This window comes from Mixophyes fleayi, chromosome 6 (genome assembly GCF_038048845.1).
Source record: "Mixophyes fleayi isolate aMixFle1 chromosome 6, aMixFle1.hap1, whole genome shotgun sequence".
NCBI lineage: Eukaryota > Metazoa > Chordata > Amphibia > Anura > Limnodynastidae > Mixophyes > Mixophyes fleayi.
This window is the reverse complement of record NC_134407.1, coordinates 45,873,859-45,892,613: the sequence shown is the minus strand read 5'-3', so window position 1 is coordinate 45,892,613 and position 18,755 is coordinate 45,873,859. Positions and strand designations below refer to the sequence as shown.

The window sequence follows — 18,755 nt, the reverse complement described above, 5'->3', positions numbered from 1 at the left end:
ACTTTCTTATATTGTCACTTCCAGTTGACCGTAGAATATCCAGCAGGGCTGAAAGTTCACGAACCATCGTATTGCAAAGGTGACATCCTATCACAGTACCACGCTTGAAGTCATTGAGCTCTTCAGTACGACCCATTTTGAATCACAAATATTTTTGAATGGAGACTGCATTGCTAGGTGCTTGATTTTATACATTTCTGGCACTGGGTCTGATTTAATACACCTCAATTCAATAATTAACAGGTGTGGCCAAATACTTTTGTCTGTATAGTGTATATCTGTCAAGTCCCTGACAGCTTTTTTTTTAGGGGGAGGATGGTTTATTCTTGCCTTTCTTTTAATTGAATATTCAGTAGTTTTATATCTACCTTAGATGAGATCTGAATGTGAAGAATAGTAGTATGTATGTTTTTGGTCATCTGAGTTTATTGATTTGTACGTAAAGCCGCATTACCACTTGGAGCTAATTAGCTCCTCCCCAGAGCACTGGAAGCTGCTCCATTCACCTGTATTTCACGGGGTTGGACGCATGAGGGCAGAGGGACCAGAATTTGTATAAAACATGTTCACCAGTATAGATGTTAAAGTAGCTTTAATCTTGGATTATCAGAACAAATCCAGCTTTGGAGCACTTGACTGTCTGGGGCTGAAATACTTTTTCAGCTCAACGTTCCTTCAGCCACCTTGGCACAAACTATTTAATATATCTTACTTTCTGTGTTTGAGCTTATTTACATTATCTGTCTTCTGTTTTTTTGTGTGTGATTTTTCTCGCAATAAATAATGCTTCAGATTCATCCAATCTTACGCTCTGACCAAGAAACTCTGCATATTCTCATCCTTCGAGCATCATTGCATCTACGCAGCTGGCCGTAGAGGTAACATTTCAGTGCTCCGGGACCCCCACTGCTCCAATCTCATGAGGAAGCCTGGGAGCAAGATATCGGGGTGTCCTTGAACAGCGAGGGGGTGGTCAGTCATTAGGAATAGAACTACAAATCCTCCTTTAATGTCAACAAAATTTGGTACAAAGTTTACTCCTATAGGTACATGGTTCTGCATTGGGCTTTTTGATGTGGTTTGAAAATAAAGAACTTATAGAAAAAAAAAAATTCTTCCGAAGCGCATTAATCATAGCTAAAGTAGAAGTCAATGGTGTCATTCTCACCATTGTATTATAAAACTTTACAGTGTGGCACAACCTATTTCTCGTGCTCTACTGTAGATGGTTTTGGTAAAAGTGCAAAATATGAAGTACCTGGAAAGCATGATGTTAACCCACAGAACTTTTATAAATAGATTAAAGATTTGTTCAGATGAGCACATGATGCCATAATTGTCTCACACTGCATATAAGAAGCAAACTGCACTGGAAATACCATCTGCTGGTCAGAAGTGCTTCAATGGAATCCACAGGTCAAAGCGAAATGCTGGGAAATCCTGCTTGTGTGGGGGTTTGCTTGTATCGTGTTTTTTGACTGCAGTATTTGCTAAATCTAACAATGCTTATCTGAATGCCTTAAAGATAATGTTGCACAAGCAATTAAAATGCTAGCTTTTAAACTTGGCAGTTAATCACTAAAGCACTGATACATGATAATAAATAGACATAGAACTAGAGATTGTAGGACATATATACAATCTCTGAGTTTCCATTCATTACAAAGTTTTCATGCTCTACAATTTGATCATCACTCTTTAAAAGTCGGCGTTTTATTATTTTGTGAGTGATTACCAGTACAGTAGTGTCACTGTATCACTCTTGAAGATCTAGTGCTGTTGGCTGGAAAAACTGCTTGAAAACCCCTTCAACTGGGCTGGTCGGATTTCAGTAACTTTTTATGTACTTTGTCCACTCTACTGCACCGGTGATCTACCACTAATTTCTGAGCAGCATGAACCACATCAACCCTAAAAGAAGACATGTGGGTCCCCAATACACAGTTACTACTTACACCCATATGCTTTGCCCACCCATATCTAAATAGCCAGATTATTCAAACGCCCACACCCATATCTAATAAATATTTGTAGTGGACACAAACATACTGTATGTTTAGTGAAAGATACAGCTGATACCGCTTTTGAAAGATGCAACCTATTGGCCCCAATGGCGTGTCCCACTGAAAAACTTGATTCCAGGCTTGTTTGTGTCTTCATGCAAACTCTGAGAAAGAGAAATGTCCACTGGAAAAACAAGAGTGTAGCAGGGGTGAGCAGCGTACCGTGATCTTACCTGATGCTCTATCGTGAGATTGCAATCTTCATTGTGGCCACATTTGCTCTGCATAATATCTAAGCAGTTTTCAGCGGCTGTTTAATAGCTAGAGTGACGGAGGTAAGAGGACTAAGACTTATATGAAGCACTCCTTTGCTTCAGCTTTATTTCCTGCAGGCCTAGATCTCTGCTTGCAGCTTTTTAACAATTGCCAGAGCAGAAAATATGCTTGTGGGACATCCCCTAGACAAAACCCAATGATTTTCATCATCACCATTTATTTATATAGCGCCACTGATTCCGCAGCGCTGTACAGGATTGCATCTTTTGAAAAGAAAAACAAACTAACGGCAGCTCCTTGACAAAAAAAAAATTACAGCCGAAAAAGTTCTGCATACCCAAATTCTAGGCCGTAGTGATGGCGACGATTTATATGAACTGGCACCTAATAATAACACCTAATATTTGCACACAAAAAAGTCACAACTGGGTTTTTGGCATGGAATTTTTTTTTTAAGCTTGAAGTCATTTTGTGTTACGTTTTAAGGGCTGCGTCTCTTCCCTGGCTTCTAGATTTACTGTCTTCTAATCATTGTCAGTAAATTTGTCTACAGTTAATGTGGTGTTTAGTCACAATGACTGATATCCATTATTTTTTATTGAATGCAAATAAAACCTACTTATAATTTGAATAGGGCTTGAGATTTTATTAGGAAAATGTTACTCGTGCTTTGACAGCTCGTTAGTTGTGTTTTTTTGTTTGTTACTCACAACATTCGATATGGGATTGTTTGCTAATCAGTGACTTTCATTTAAATAACTGTGGCCAATAAATGTTTTCTCTTCTAATTGTTTCTGGGAAATGAAGCCGAAAATTAGCAAACATTTACTCGGTGAGCCAACCACGCTTTTAAGTCATTACGTCTACTTATCCAGCTCTTGTAGACGGGAGGGAGAAAGAGAAAAAAAAAAGTTGTTTCTGGTCAATTTAGTGAGTAGGGAGAAATCTTGTTTGTGTGTTTTGAATTTAGGAGTATACTTAATCATTACTGTTAATTATTTATCTTTTTAATGTTATTGTTTTAGAAATGATCCCATGCAGTATTGCTAGGTGGTCTGTTTCTCTCCAGCTGTTGTGAAACTAAAAGGTTCAGCCTGCCCTCTTATTATATAACAATGCTCTCTCCTCTCCATTACATTCTAAATGTTTTCTCTATCCAATTATCTGGAGCCTAGGTCAGTGCATGAAAATCACATGTATGTTTTAATATGTTCTTCATGCACTATTTTCGGAATAACGGAGCATATTTTGCTTTTGTTTAATTTATCCAAATATTAACATGTGCTCTTGCTAGCATTTCTACTAGTGCTCCTGGATTTACCTTTAGTAATCGCAAAAAAATAGACCAAGAGGCATTCCACAAACTAACACAATGGTAGTAAAAAATAGCAGTGAGTATGTCGCTACTCTGTGACACTAGCAAAGATGAAAACACTCGTAAAACCACTGTAAAAAAACCAACCACCAGTGGGTGTGGGAGCCAAGTTTTTGAAGCTGTTTGAGGAATGAAGACGGAAATAGAATATTATTGGTTTCAAGTATAAGATGACTGAAATGTGGCATTTTATACTAAGGTTCTATGTTTCTGTCATTTTCTGAGGTGAGAGGAACAACAAGACTGTTCCTTCCTATGTGGTAATGGAGACTGAGGATGAAGTGGCAATGTGAAATGAAATAGATGATTACTTGTACTCTGCACTGCATCCATGGCTCTGGGCTGAGGCCTGAGTGTGCCTTTGTTAATGTTTAATGTTCTGTGGCATATTTTACATGAATAAATGACCGTCAGCAGATTAGTGATCCATCCAGCCTTCGTTTGTTTGGAGCTATTGTAAAGCTTGTTGTCGTATTTATTTCACTTCCGTGAAATGAGCTAATTGATAAAGGATGCAGTCGTTCATTTCAGTAAAGCAGATCAACTTATTTCAAACAACTGGCAACAAAAGTGCAATTTGATGTAATTGTAATCAGTGACATCAGGCGCCATGTCCTACGTATCTAACCATTTCCAGACATATAATCCAGAAGCTTTCACTCCTGCTGCCAGAGGTGACCCATACTGTGGCTTAGTAAAACCTTTTGGGTTGGAAGAGGATGTAGTGAGAAATGGCGTTCTTTAAAATAGTGTTTAAATTAAAGAGCTGTTTTGTTCAAGTAAAAGCATATAATTTGTTCTGATAAAACAAAAACTTCTCCGAGTCTGTGTCCAGACATGATTTGGTTTGGATGGTCAATTAGGAACTTTTAGACCTAATTCCAAATAGCTGCATTCATGGGCACAACAGGGCTACAGATATATATCTGATCTAGAACCAGGCAGATGGTTAAGTTCAGACGATGAATGCAAAGGTATCCGGTAATCATTACATCATTCTAATGTAGCTGTATCAGTTTTAGCCATATGTATATGCCAGATGTATCCGTGTTCTGGCCGCCCATTGGTGAGGGTCCATCAGCCAGTGTTTGGCCAGGTTAAATGTTTGCTATAAAAGAGAAAAGAACCTTTCATTACTTTTTGAATTGTTTTGTTCCCTGGACCTCCAATTACTTTAATCTTTGTTGTTCGCTGCTTGAATGTGCTGGCATTGGGGAGTTGCTTCCAAGAAAGCAGAATGTGTACTGAAAAGGAGTACATTTACTCCTCTTATTTATTATGAGTTAACTACAACGGTGTGTGGATAAGATTTTGTGCAGCATGAGGTAACTTAAGTTTTAGCATGCTTGTTTTTCTCCTACTTGGACAAGCAGACAAAGCTGTAAAGGAAGCAGGCTTGGCATTCTCTATCAGGACACAAGTAGGCAGTGAGGGTAAGCACAATATAAGAGCGTAATCTTACTATAGCTCCTAATTTGTGTATGGAGGTGTCCCCTGTGCAATTGGCTGTGTGAAATGACTTTATAAAAGGATCCATGCACATGACTGTACGGGAATGAGGTGTGCTCTGAAGGGCAGTCATTTTAAGGGAAATAAATGCTACCTAATGATTTGACAACCCACATGACTGGTATTGTGCCATGCACGGTTGTGAGGGATAAAGATGTCCTAAAGACAAGATTTGGACAGAGTAAGGGGATGTGTGTGCTCTCCCCTCCTTCCTTGCTAATCATTTGAAGCACTTCAGAGATCCATTTAAAACCTCCAGCTATTGAAAGCTGCTACTCTTCTATAGAGCGATGTATTGATGGAAGTGATAATTCCCGCTTGCATTTTAAGATACTTTTGGGATCAGAATAATTTATTTATCCTTGAAAGTGTTGAAATAAAAAACAATTATTCACTGGGCTTTCATAATTACAGAAAAGGTATTGTTTTGTGTATTGTGAGTATAAGTAACATTTACATGTCAACAGGAAGTCTGTAAACAGATTATTTTTAAATAGTCTGAAGAAAACTAAAACAAAGATTGCTCATGAAGAGACATTCTCAGGTGCTTCTCGGAAGGCTCTTTAAAGGAAAATTACAAGTAAATTGAGTCCTACTAGTTAAATGAACTATCATGCACAGTGTTTTGTTTTTTTAGAGGGTGAGTGCCATCAGGCATACTGCAAGAGGAATTCCTTCCAGGTTGTAACTATGTACAGCTATGCATAGGCAAAAATGGTGCAAACGCCTTGCAGATTCTCTGCTTTATGCAATATTAGCAATGTCATCAGATGGGCCTTTTAGAACCTGGAAACACTGTGTTAAGCGAGTATATCTTCTGTCAGCATATCATGGAAGTGTCTGAATGGGGAACGCTGTTCCCTCCTGTTGCACCGTGGAGATTCCTTGTTGCCTGTGGCGCTTTGACAGAGGATTCGCTGTAGTCTGACGTAAAGCCCTGGTTTGATGGTCAGAAATCTGTGCTTGCGGAAAAATAACTGAACAAATACAGAAACAATATTTTTATGCTGCCCATCAGGATAGGGCTTCATCCTTAGAGAGTTTCACTTTTTATTTAGTCGCTGAAATGCAAAAAAAAACATGGGAAGGAAAAGTCTGTTAAAAACCTACTATGGTGTTGTTCGCCACTGTACATACTGTATAATCGTTGGATGTTCTATAACCTTTACATTTATAATATAAAGCCACCTTTGTGAACCGTGTCATGATATAAATGTTCACACTGGGCAGCACGGTGGCTAAGTGGTTAGCACCTCTGCCTTACAGCACTGGGGTCATGAGTTCAATTCCCGACCATGGCCTTATCTGTGTGGAGTTTGTATGTTCTCCCCGTGTTTGCGTGGGTTTCCTCCGGGTGCTCCGGTTTCCTCCCACACTCCAAAAACATACTGGTAGGTTAATTGGCTGCTCTGCTAACAAAATTGACCATAGTCTGTGTATGTATGTTAGGGAATTTAGACTGTAAGCTCCAATGGGGCAGGGACTGATGTCGATGAGTTCTCTGTACAGCGCTGCGGAATCAGTGGCGCTATATAAATAAATGATGATGACATTGATGGCCAGTTTAGTTAAGGCCATTAACTCTGCTTGTTTGTAAAGCAGGTGTTTGGTTTAAAGTAAGGAAAGGTTTCTTTTTTGTCTGGGGAACAAAATCCTGACTTAAACGAACACACAGTTCTACTTCTTTGACATACTAAAAGCTAGGTCGCAGCAATATGTTTCAGCAAAAATGTATCTGATTAGCAGATCAAAAAATGATTTTTAGAACCCAAATTATAGAAATAAAAGATGCATGGTAATGGATGAAAATTGCAACCTGTTTGTTTACTGCTGTTTTGCAGGTTAGAGTTAAAGGGTTTTACAATCAATTTTTGGGCAGACTTTTCTTTAATATATTTGTGTATAGTGCCACTGAAATCAAAAATGTTTAAGTTAATAGCATAATAATTCTAGTTTCACTGTAATAGTTGGTTTTGTTATTTTATTTGTGACTGTTTTTATATTTTGATTTTTGTTTTTTTTTGTGTTTTTCCAGTAGATCTGTGATGCAGCATTTTAAAAAAGCGGGAAGACATGTAATGTTTTAAATTCCTGGTGGTATCAAGTCTCATCCATGCTACACAGCTACTTGTGGACCAGGATGAGAAGGCTACGAAAAGGACTCTTGCTGGTTTGTCTTCGCGATAATCGGGTCGTTTAGAAGACACACACACACAGTTGTGTTTGGAAAATGAAGAAAGTAATGTACTGGTCACCCCAGGAGGTTGCTGACTGGTTGACAAAGAGAGGTCTGCAGGAATACTCGGAGATCTTTCACTCCCTCAATGGCCAAGGATTGCTCAGGATAAAAGAAGATGACTTTAAAAAGCCACCCTTGTCACGTGTATCTTCTGATAATGGACGTCAGTTGATGGAGATGATAGAAACGTTAAAAATTGAGAACCACATAGAGGAACACAAGAATGGACATGCAAATGGACATATTTGCACCAATAATGAGATCAATGCGAACGATCATGGTTTCGTCAGCAAAGCCAAGAAGAACGGGATGCCAAATGGAATCCGGAAAGAGATGATAAAGATTCCTATGCCGGAGCTGGAGCGTTCTCAGGCTTTTCCTAATGAGTGGCAGAAAACCTTTGTAGCCTTCCTCTATGCACTTACCTGTTTTATCCTGACAACAGTGATGATCTCTGTGGTCCATGAACGGGTGCCTTCTAAGGCAGAGGAGCCTCCTCTCCCGGATGTGTTTTTTGATTATTTTGACCGGGTTTCATGGGCCTTTTCTATTTGTGAAATTAATGGAATGATTCTTGTGGGAGTATGGCTTGTCCAGTGGATTTTCCTAAAGTACAGGTGAGTAAACATTGCACTTATGTTGTGTGTACGTCCGTTACTATATTTTGAATACGTTGCAGATGCTTTGGTTTTCTACAAGTAGGGAATTACCATGTTGGTACAGACCTGTGACTTTAAAAATGGCACATAGTAAAACTTGACAATATTTAATTAGATGGCTAAATTTGTAACTGTTCAATTAAGTTTTACCTGTTAAGTTATCCTGGTCAGGTAATGAGATTTTGGCTTGAAGAAACTTGTATACTTGTAAAGAAAGGGGAGTCGTCAATAATAATAATTCACTGGATTGTATTTACGCCTGTGTAATAATAAAGAAGGTGTAAAGTCAACTGAGTCATGTGATCCAAAGATATCGTCCATCGTTTGTAATTTGTATCCTCCAAGCAGCTTACATTTGTGGGTATAAATTTGTACTCTGTTTATTGCAAGACTGGATAAATCCCCGGGACCAGGTATTCGGTGAACCCCGAGTCTATGCTGATCTTCTATGGCTCCTTAACAGAATTAGGATTTAACAGTGACTAATAATCTGCTTTTCTAAGAAAAAAAATAAATGCGCATAAAATACAGGACAGCATATACAAAGGAGCTGCTAATAGTCGTTATAGGTGTAAGATTCAGGGGTTTGTCAGCTGAAGATATTGCAGAAAATGATATCGTTGTGGATCATTCTAATGCTGTGCTCAGCAGACTTCTTGTTTTATAGTGAATGTAAATAGAAAAGTAACCACCTGTATGTAGTTCTGTCAACGTATTGGATGCTTTACCCATACATTTATACATTTTGTGTTTTTTAGGCTTACAAGTCCTTAAAGAATATTAAGTGTGTCCTGTACACTTGTCCGCATAGACTGGATACAATTCATGCTCACTACATAGTTTTCCTAATGTCTGATTAACTTTCAAAACTCCTCTATATTCTTCCTGTAATTGCACAATTAATCATTTTAACGGTTTTGCTTGGTAACATGTTTGATATGGTACGTCGTAGGGTGAAAAAAATGATCCGCTTTCCTAACAAACATGTTGTTTCCAAGTGTTTTATCCACTTCTGCAAAATCCTCCTTAAAGAGAACATGTTCAACACTTGCTTATTAGATAGTAATGTAATATAACTAGGTGGTAATCCAATATCAAAAAGTTCTTCTGTGACCCTGTTTGACCAGAACAGAATACAGTGTGCGCTCAATGTGCAATGCTCATTCCCTGTCTGGTTTCCTTCATACCTCAGGGGTGAGCAGGAATTGCATAGTGCCTGCTGACAGCCTGACTTGGCACAAGGCACTTAAAAAGCTGACGTAAGGTTCTCTTTATGCACCTTTCCCCTCACACGGGTACATTCAGTGTGTTTGGGTCACATGTCTAGATTAACCCTTAGTTTTCTGTAGGTTACGTTGATTTGTTTTTTTGAGTTTGTGTATATTTTCTTATCTTACTGGTCATTTTGTGTATTAATTTAATGTGTTAATTGTCACTTATCTCTGCAGGTCCATTATTGCGCGAAGATTTTTTTGTATCGTTGGTACTCTGTACTTGTACCGCTGCATAACTATGTATGTTACTACACTGCCAGTTCCTGGAATGCATTTTAATTGTTCTCCAAAGGTATGTTATCTATCCTATAAAGCTTTATTGTACTGTCCTATTGCAGTTACAAATGCACACCCTGCCAGAAAGTCAGCGCACAGTAATGTTACAGCTAAGGGCTTGTAGTGGTACCTGATCTTCTGCCAGGAGGCAATTAAGAGCCCTTTAGACAATGTTACATATAATTTTAACACTTCACTGGAATCTATTGATGATAATCTACTGATTATTCTAATGTTGTCATGGGGTCCTCCATCCTGCCTCTATTAAATATATTCTGGCAGAAATGCAAATCTCTTGACTGCAATGTGATTTTTATTGTATTGATTTTGGCTTTGAAATTTCAGTCTATAAAAGAGGTGGCAGCAACAATGTCTTTTGACATTGCTGTAACAGTTTTTGGAGACACTACCAGAAACTCTGTGGGGAATTAAATTCAGTCCAAGCCACAGAACATATTTATAGGGCCATATGTTTAGTTTTTTCCTAAATGAATTACAGAGTACAGAAAAACTGATAATCTCCTAACACTGATCAATTGGAGCTTCAGAAATCCTATTGGAAAATCAAGAGCTTACATTGTTCCTTTGAGGTGGTAGGGGGTTATTTCCCCTCATTGTGTGCAGGCTCTAGTATCCTGCACTTTATAGCTAGCCAAAAACTGGCGATCAAAAGAGACATTCCGGAATGATGTGGTTTGTGTTACTGCATGAGTGTGTATCAAATAACTGCAGATGATCATTAAGGGGGACCACACTTAGACACTCCAAGGTTGGTGTTCAGTTGAACATCACTACAATGATCGGCTCCGCACCTTTCCAGCTATTACGGTGTCCCAAGATCGTGGATTTTCCTGCACACCTCTATGGGAGTGTGAGGCGAAATCCACAATGATACATAACCACAAAGTGCCACCTCCACTGGTTCGGAGGCACTTTTGCGTACAATTTAATTCCCCCCCTCAATGTGAAAACAAATGGTACATTCCATCTGGGTTTATACATAAAAATATGCTGATACTGAGTATTGGTGTTTTTGTGCAGTATTGCTTGTGTATTTTTCACTAATTTGTTTTAAAAATGAAAGTCAACATAAATAGCACTAATAAACATATATATTCCCATTTATTACAACAGCAAGGCTATTTTGGCATTGCAAATGTTTATGAATGGCCTTGATACTGTTATTTTCTTTTTCAAAAGCATAGATAAATTTAAAACTATATAATTGTGTCTGCCCTTTTGTATGATTGATATCTAAAATCATCAGAGGACTAATGCCTAAAACAGACTCGTTTGCTTTGCTCCCCAGAAGCACTGGGAGAATAGCTTGGAGAACTAGTTAAACAAATTTGGTCCAGCTTAATGTATGAAAATGTCTAATAGGCTAGACAAACACAAACTGCTTTTCTAAGAGGAGAACCAAGGATCCCAAATTAGGTTAAATTTACCCCCTTTGTTCTGTAGTTAACTGATTTTTTTTTTTTTATATTCACCTCTGAGAACCAAATTTTATTAACAGCAGCCTGAGGGGGTATGGGGTTATATCTTTGACCAGCTCTGTTTAACGTTTGAAATTACAGTTTATCAAATGTAGTACTAAAATTATTGTTGGGTAAACTTAGGTGTGCTCACCAAGGGAATAATTGGATGTTAACCCCCAAAAATATTACATTTATTGGGACATGACCATTGGGTATCTATGAAGTCCAATATATGGCCACAGCTAAATAGAAATATTAGCCTTGGCAACTCTTACTAATTTTGAGCCAAGCGTCTGTCTGGTTTATGTTGTGTTTCAAAAGAGAGTGAGCTGGAGGATAGCAGCATGTTACATACAATAGATATTATGGCCTTTCTGAGAGGATGATAATAGTGGCTTCAATGGAGAGGGGTCTGAACGGATATCCCTTAGTAGAAAGTATAATTATTCGGAAAACATAGGTCAGCGCGTTTACATATTTCACTTTCTACATTCATCCTTATCATTTCTGACCATTTCAGACTTTTTTCAAATGTTATGTAGCTGTAAACAAGGTTAGAGCAGCATTCAGATATGAATGGGTGCTTAATACAGATAAAATACTACTTTAATATGTAGATGGTGTTGTCTCGTATGACCCTGCATTCATTGTCCTGTTTTGTCAGGGTCCTTGTAAACCAAGGTTAGAAGCAGTTTGCATAATAATGCCTTTATCATAAATATTGTAACACAAAAGCTCTACTTCCTAAATTTTCTATCCCCCGCTTCCTTAAAAAGAGGCTGAAAAGGGCATCAATCTGCTTCTTTATTGTGTCATTTAATAATCCTGATCTTCATGAATGCGGTTTGTGTGTTTCTGTAAAACATGTATTGCCGTATAAATGGCTGTAGGAATATAGACCCTCTGCCACTTGTGTTCCACACTCAGAAAACGTAATAGACGTTTCATATTATAGCAGATGGTGTGCCATACCTGTGATCATATGTAGTATCTTTTATGACACACTTGTTGAATATGACTTTTTTGTACTTGTCTGTAATTGGTGACTTGAAAGGCTTAAAATATTTGAGGTATCAGCACAACTATACTATTGCAGTACTTTCATTTATTTCCACTCTCCTTATTCCTGAAGGAAAACACAAACTTGCTCATCTCTATCTGCTCTGTATTTAGAGGCTCACAGGACAATTCCACTTCATATAAATTGTTTTTAGAAATGAGTTGTCCAAGCCCTAAAGGTATAATGGTGTATTCTGTTACCTTTTCATATTTTATTTTGGCACCATGACATGGTGGGCAGCAAAAAAGTTACATCTAACTGTTTGCTAAAGTTCTAATTTCATCCCCCAGCACACAGGATGGGGTTCCAGGAGAGAGAGAATTCATTTTTTTTTTAAAAAAGAAATACTAATGGTGGAATTGTCCTTTTAAGCCCCTATAAGCAAACTGTCATCCTTGCTATTCAGGCATCTGAAGTGGGGTGAAATTAATTTAATAAAAAATTAATAGAAGGTGCATCTCTAGTTTAAACACAGGTCCAGATAACTGTGAAATGGGCATTATCAGGAATATGTTTGGTTAACTGGTGAGAGTTGTATATTCTTCCACATGACATGTTTTCTCCAATGTTAGCTGTGTTTAGTGCCTATATTTTCAAGTACATTAAATAAAATAGTTCAAAGTTAGTTCAGTAATCATTTCACTTACTGTTAAACATATTGGTGGTATCTAATGGTGAGTAACATTACCAATAAACAGAACTAAACTGGTGATTTCCATTCTAATAAACATTTCCGGCAGTTCTTGGCACACAAATACTTTGGCCATATACAATGAAAATGTGAACGGAACGAAACAGGAAATTAAAGTTTAATCCGCCTTTGTTGTCATAATACAGAGCTGAATGTGTTGATAAAACTCTTGGCATGACATGTATAAGTGCACCTTGCTGGGCTTTTTTTTACCTAAAAATATTCAGTACAAAACGAAGGTTGAAGAAGGATGTTCTATGCTCTAAGAAAAGAGCCGTTGTCTTTTGAAAGGAGAAGGATTAGCATGCACAACGTTCACGTATTCCTTCAGGGTTGTTTATTAGGCAACTAGTCTAAAAGGCAGAGCCTTGTATACTAAATAGTTCATTTTTCTTAGTAGTTAGTCACCTTTTCAGTGACCATCACTGCATGCTATCATTTGGCTCTCTGTAAACATTTGTGTCCCATTTGGGTGCAAGTTAAATGCAATTTTTATTGTTATCGTAGATTTATAAGGCGCCACAACGCCGTACCGTAGGGAAAACGGGACATACATAAAACAAGGACATAAAAGGCAGACAAAATAAATAGACATGAAAACAAAGGATATGGAGGACCCTGCTCATTAGAGAGCTTACATTCTAAGTGTAAGAGGGCACAGCTGAAGCAAGAGGAGCGAGTGTGTCTTAGAGTGGAGATTGGGACAGCTGTGAGGGTGTATTATTGTGAATAGGATCATCAGGGATAAGGTAAGCTTTAAAAAAGAAATGGGTTTTTACAGAACATCTAAAGATTTTTGAAGGCTGTTTGAATGCCTGATTGGGCATGGTAGTGAATTCCATAAGTGGGGTGCAGCACGGGAGAATTCTTGTAGCCAAGAGTGAGAAATAAGTTACCTGAGACGACATGGCGCAGGTCAGAGTTTGATCTATGAGGACGAGATGGAGAGTATTTTGATATGAGATTTGAGATGTATGAAAGAGTGGTTGCTGTTGAGTATTTGTAGGTAAGGGTGAGAAATATGAATTGGATTCTGGAGGACACAGGGAGCCAGTGTAGGGATTTGAAAAGTGGTAAAGCTGATCTTCCTCTCTCACCGCTCCACATCTGTCTTGCAGCAGCAATTAGGATGGATTGGAGTGTGGATATTTGGGTGTCAGGAAAGCCAGATAGCAGGAGGTTGCTGTAGTCAAGACGAGAGATGCGAGAATGGATAAGAGTTTCTGTATCATGTTGAGTAAGAAAAGGGCATATCCTGGCAATGTTTTTAAGGTGGAATCGACAGGGCTGGGAGAGATTCTGGATGAGAGGAATAAAACAGGACAGTCAAGTGTGACACCAAGGCAGCGGGCTTACGAGACTGAGGAAATTGTGTTATTGACAGTGAGGGAAATTAGGGGGGAGGTGGTGAGTGTGGCAGGAAGGAGGATAATAAGCTCTGTTTTGAATTTGTTAAGCTTAAGGTAGCGTTGGGACATCCATGAGAAGATAGCTGAAAGACAGTTGGTTACACAAGATAGTACAAAAGTGGATATGTCGGGGGAAGAGATGTAGGTTTGGTTGTCATTCGCATAGAGGTAGTACTGGAGGGCGAATGAGCGAATTGGTGCCCCAAGAGAAGTGGTGTACAATGAAAAAAGTAAAGGACCATGAACGGAGCCTTGTGGAACCCCAACATATAGTGGGAGTGGAGGGGAGAATGGACCAGAGGTAGAAACGCTAAAGGAGTGGTTCAATAAGTAGGAACTTAAGTAAGAACTGTGTCTCAAAGGCCATTGGAGTGATGGGTGTGTAGGAGAAGAGGGTGATTAGCGGTGTCAAAAGCAGCAGAGAGGTCCAGGAGAACCCTTAGACTTTGCAGTAAGCAGATCATTGATCACTTTTGTGAGAAGTTTCAGTGAAATGTCGGTGACGGAAGTCAAATTGCAGAGAGTCGAGAATGGAGTGAGAGGAGAGAAAGTAAGACTGGCGTTTGTACACTAATCGTTCAAGTAGTTCGGAGGCAAAGGGGAGGAGAGAAATAGGACGGTAGTTGACGAAAGGTTTGATCAAGAGATTCAAAGAGGTTTCTTTAGAATTGTTGAGATGAGCGCATATTTGAAGGAGGATGTGCCCATGGAAAGAGACAGGTTGAAGAGATGAGCTAGAGGTTGGCACGCAGTGGAGAGGGAGTGGAGAAGTTGGGATGGAATAGGTTTGAAGGGACAGGTTGTAGGATGAGATGAGTGTAAAGACTGCGTCTTCAGTTACTGGAGAGAATGAATTAAGAGTTGATTGGGAAGTGAAGGTGGTAGAGTGGGTGAAGTGTGTAGAATTTGGTATGAGAAAATATCTCGTCGAATGATGTCTATTTTGTTTTTGAAGTAGGTGGCAAAATCATTGGCTGTCAGGGAGAAAGAGAAGGAGGTGCAAGTGGGCAAAGAGTTGAAGATGACAAAGAGGCGATGTGGGTTAGAAGACTGGGCGGGTATTAAAGCTTTGAAGAATGTTTGTTTGGCAATTGAAAGGGCAGTGATGTAAGATGAAAGGAGGAATTTATAGATTTCTTACAGTGGTGCTCTGCAGTTTGGGAGCACTCTTGCAGGTAGCTGGTCAGTTGGTGTTTGGATCATCAGAGACTGTATGTGGTAGCTGGAGCTGCATTGTCTAGGGCTAAAGTGAGTGTTTTTTTGTTGAGAGAGACAGCCTAATTAGGACAGGACAATGCAGACATAGGAGAAAATAATTGTTTTAGTGATGACGAGAAGTGGATTGGGTTAAAAGTACTTAGGTGTCTGTGTGTGTGTTAAAGAATTGGGGCAGGGACTGGTGTGAGTGAGCTCTCTGTACAGCTCTGCGGACTAAGGGGCGCTATAAATATAACTGGTGATGAGGTGTCGTTGGGTACGTGTGGATTTAGGTGCAGGGGGCAGTCAATGAGGTAAGGTGAGGCTGATGGAAAAGAGCTTGTGGTCGGATAGTGGGAATGCTAAATTGGTGAAACTAGAGATGAAGCAGTAGTGTGAGAAGACGAGATCAAGGGAATGTCCATCACAGTGGGTGGTAGATGAGGTCCACTGGGAGAGACCAAAGGAAGAAGTAAGTGAAAAGTTTAGTACCTGAAGAGACTGTGGATTTGTCAATGGGAATGTTGAAATGATCTAGTATGAAAGTAGGCAGGTCAAAGGATAGGAAATAAGTGAGCCAGGCTGTAAAGTTGTCAAGAAATTGGGAAACTGGACCTGGAGGGTGATAAATGACCACAACACAAAGGCAGAGAGGATAAAATAGATGGATAGTCTGGACTTTATAGGAAGAGAGTTCAGAAGGTAGCACTAGGAAGGTGCAACTTGGCGAAAGTTTAACCACCTCGTCTGTTTCCGGGTCTGGGCATATGGCTGAGGGAGAGTCCCCCATAGAGGAGAGCTGCAGGGGATTTAGTGTCAGAGGAGGTGAGCCAAGTTTCAATAATGCCAAGGAGGTTGAGTGATTTACAAATGAATAGATCATGAATGGATGCAAGTTTTGTTACAAACAGATCTGGCGTTCCATAGTGCAAAGGAGAAGGTAAGAGAGGTTAGTGGAGATATGTGAATAAGTTTGGCGGGATTGCAGGTATGGGGGGGATGGAAAGAATTGAGATGGAGCGTTAGCAGAAAATGGGAATTTTACTTGTAATAAGTATTGTGCATATACTTATCCCAGAAACAGAACCTCACCCTCATAGTATAAGACTTGACCCAGTGTGAATTTTACTTGCATTTGAATTGCTGCACCCCTTTTGGCTGTCAAAGGTCAGACATTTTTTTAGTGTTGCCCAATCTATTTGTGAACAAAGGATATGCTATAGACATCAGTAATACTGAAACCAATGGTCCATATCACAGGCTCAGAATTGATCAGCAAAGCTGTTTGAGTTAGCAATTGCAGCTGGGAGAGATATAAATCGTATTTGGTTATGTCCCTGTGTAACATTAACACCAGCTGTGATAATCCAATTATGTTCTTGGGTCATCAATCTAGGAGGGACATGTTTTGCAATAATAATCCCATTGGATTTGCTTTAGAACAACCATACTTATTTTTCTACGTTTATATTATAGGTTAAAAAATAAGAAGTCCTCAATGTGTTTAAAGAACCAGTAAACCCCAAACACATTTCTATTAGCTAAAAATGAATAATAGTATATATATATATTTCAAACTGTGCATGTATGATGTGCTTCAGGCTTTAACATTTAATAGTTTTTACTATGATTATTGGCTCTTAAGTATATTGTTGTGAAAGTATTTTCTTTAATGTTATCCAGTTGGACAATCGGTTGTATTGCTTATTATGCATATTCTTCAGTTCTATGAAAGTGTTTGGGAGCATTCGACTTAAATTGTTTATGGACACACTGGGTAAATCATTACAGCACTACTGTTCATTAGATAGGCTCTAACTTTAAAAGCTTTCTTCTATCTGGAATGTATGGCTTGTTTTGTTTAGAGTTTGCACTGTTGACAGACATTTTGTGGCAGGCAGTGCATTTATTTGCACACATAAGGCATCCATAAATGGTCCTTAGTGGTCCCTTCTGCTCACTCCCGTTCTCCCTATAAACAAATGTCTGATCAGAAGGAAAGTGCTTCTACCTCCGGTATGCAAGGGCTTCAGTGCAGGTAGAGGTAGGAGGTTTATTAGAAAGACAACAAGGAATATTGTGGTGTATAACTGCTGTTTACAGCAGGTCCTGTAACAGAGTGTTAGGAAGCCCTTTTGTACATATTTAATATAAGTATACTTAAATCCATCAGATAAATCCGATGGAAAGTGTTACAATGGGTCTAGTATGTCGTCCTTTTAAAAATAATTGTTGGTTCCAAATTGATATTTGTCTGATTATAACTTTTGTACTGTATGGTGTAAACCTAAAGACTCCTGCAGCACATGGAATGTGCAGCTGCTCAGACATTAATGACATTCCTTCAGAGGAATGTAGGTCTTTGTGCAGAAAAAATGTATCTCCATGTGTTTAATGGAAAATAAAAATGACTTCTTCCTAACATATGAGAGACATTCTTTTTATTTTCCTCATTACTACCAGACTGGTAGTAGGAACTGCCTTCCATGTGATGGTAAATATGCTTGCAGACAAAACAATGCTTTCCGATTAGCCATCTTTGCAAAGCCATCTGTCCATCCTGGAACCCCCCCCCCCCACCCATATGTCACCAGGTTCTGCCATATGAACAAAACATTTACTGACACAGCGTGATCACTGGCTCCCAGTGGTTAAATTAAGGTCACCCAGTGGCCAGGGGTCCCCAGATATGAACAAGACAGGTCAACCTCTCACTTCGTTGATGTTGGTTGTGTTTGCTCTATGAGCAGTCAGTTGGCCACAATTGGAAGCTGCATACATGAGGTAACGCTTGCGCCCTGGCTACCTAGGAGTCGGTGGTGCGTGGATGTGACAGATATGTCCAGGGCAGTACAATGGTTCATTTTTTTTTATTTATTTTTTAATGGATTAGGGTTGCCATATTGGTGGTCTTAAAAGTCCAAAATGTATATATCATTTGAGAGCAGAATGGCTATTTTGTAACTCTAGTAAATATTAGTAATTTTGACAAAGTCCTGCAACAAGTAATTTTTGCCTTTTTTCTTTATCCTGGATGGATAACCTAACTTTAAATTTGCACTACCGCCTACTGATATACTTCTACTATCACACTCCTCCCCCTAGATCCTTGGAGTCGGCTACATGGAGTTGTTTTACATTGGGTTCCTTCATTCATCACAACCCGGAGGAAAGGATGTTGAGCAGGAGGACCAATCACATGCTGCAATCTATAGGCTTGTGATTCGCTCTCATGCGACATCCAAAGTAAACAACCTCCCTGCTCCTCCGCCGTGTACCTGGGCAGACCCCCCAGGATGAAACGTT

The 18,755-nt window shown here is 39.1% G+C and overlaps 1 protein-coding gene across 7 annotated transcripts in view; it reads left to right on the top strand.

Moving 5' to 3' along the window:
* Positions 1 to 18,755, top strand: part of SGMS1 (sphingomyelin synthase 1) — a 186,105-nt gene that overhangs the window by 155,484 nt on the left and 11,866 nt on the right. For 4 of the 7 annotated variants that reach the window (XM_075216386.1, XM_075216387.1, XM_075216388.1 and 1 more), the window contains 2 exons: positions 7,199 to 8,019; positions 9,510 to 9,627. In XM_075216386.1, the coding sequence (XP_075072487.1) occupies positions 7,394 to 8,019; positions 9,510 to 9,627 (744 nt within the window). In that variant the 5' untranslated portion in view covers positions 7,199 to 7,393. The remainder of the gene's footprint in view (positions 1 to 7,198; positions 8,020 to 9,509; positions 9,628 to 18,755) is intronic. The other 3 variants (XM_075216390.1, XM_075216391.1, XM_075216389.1) reach the window with 1 other exon arrangement.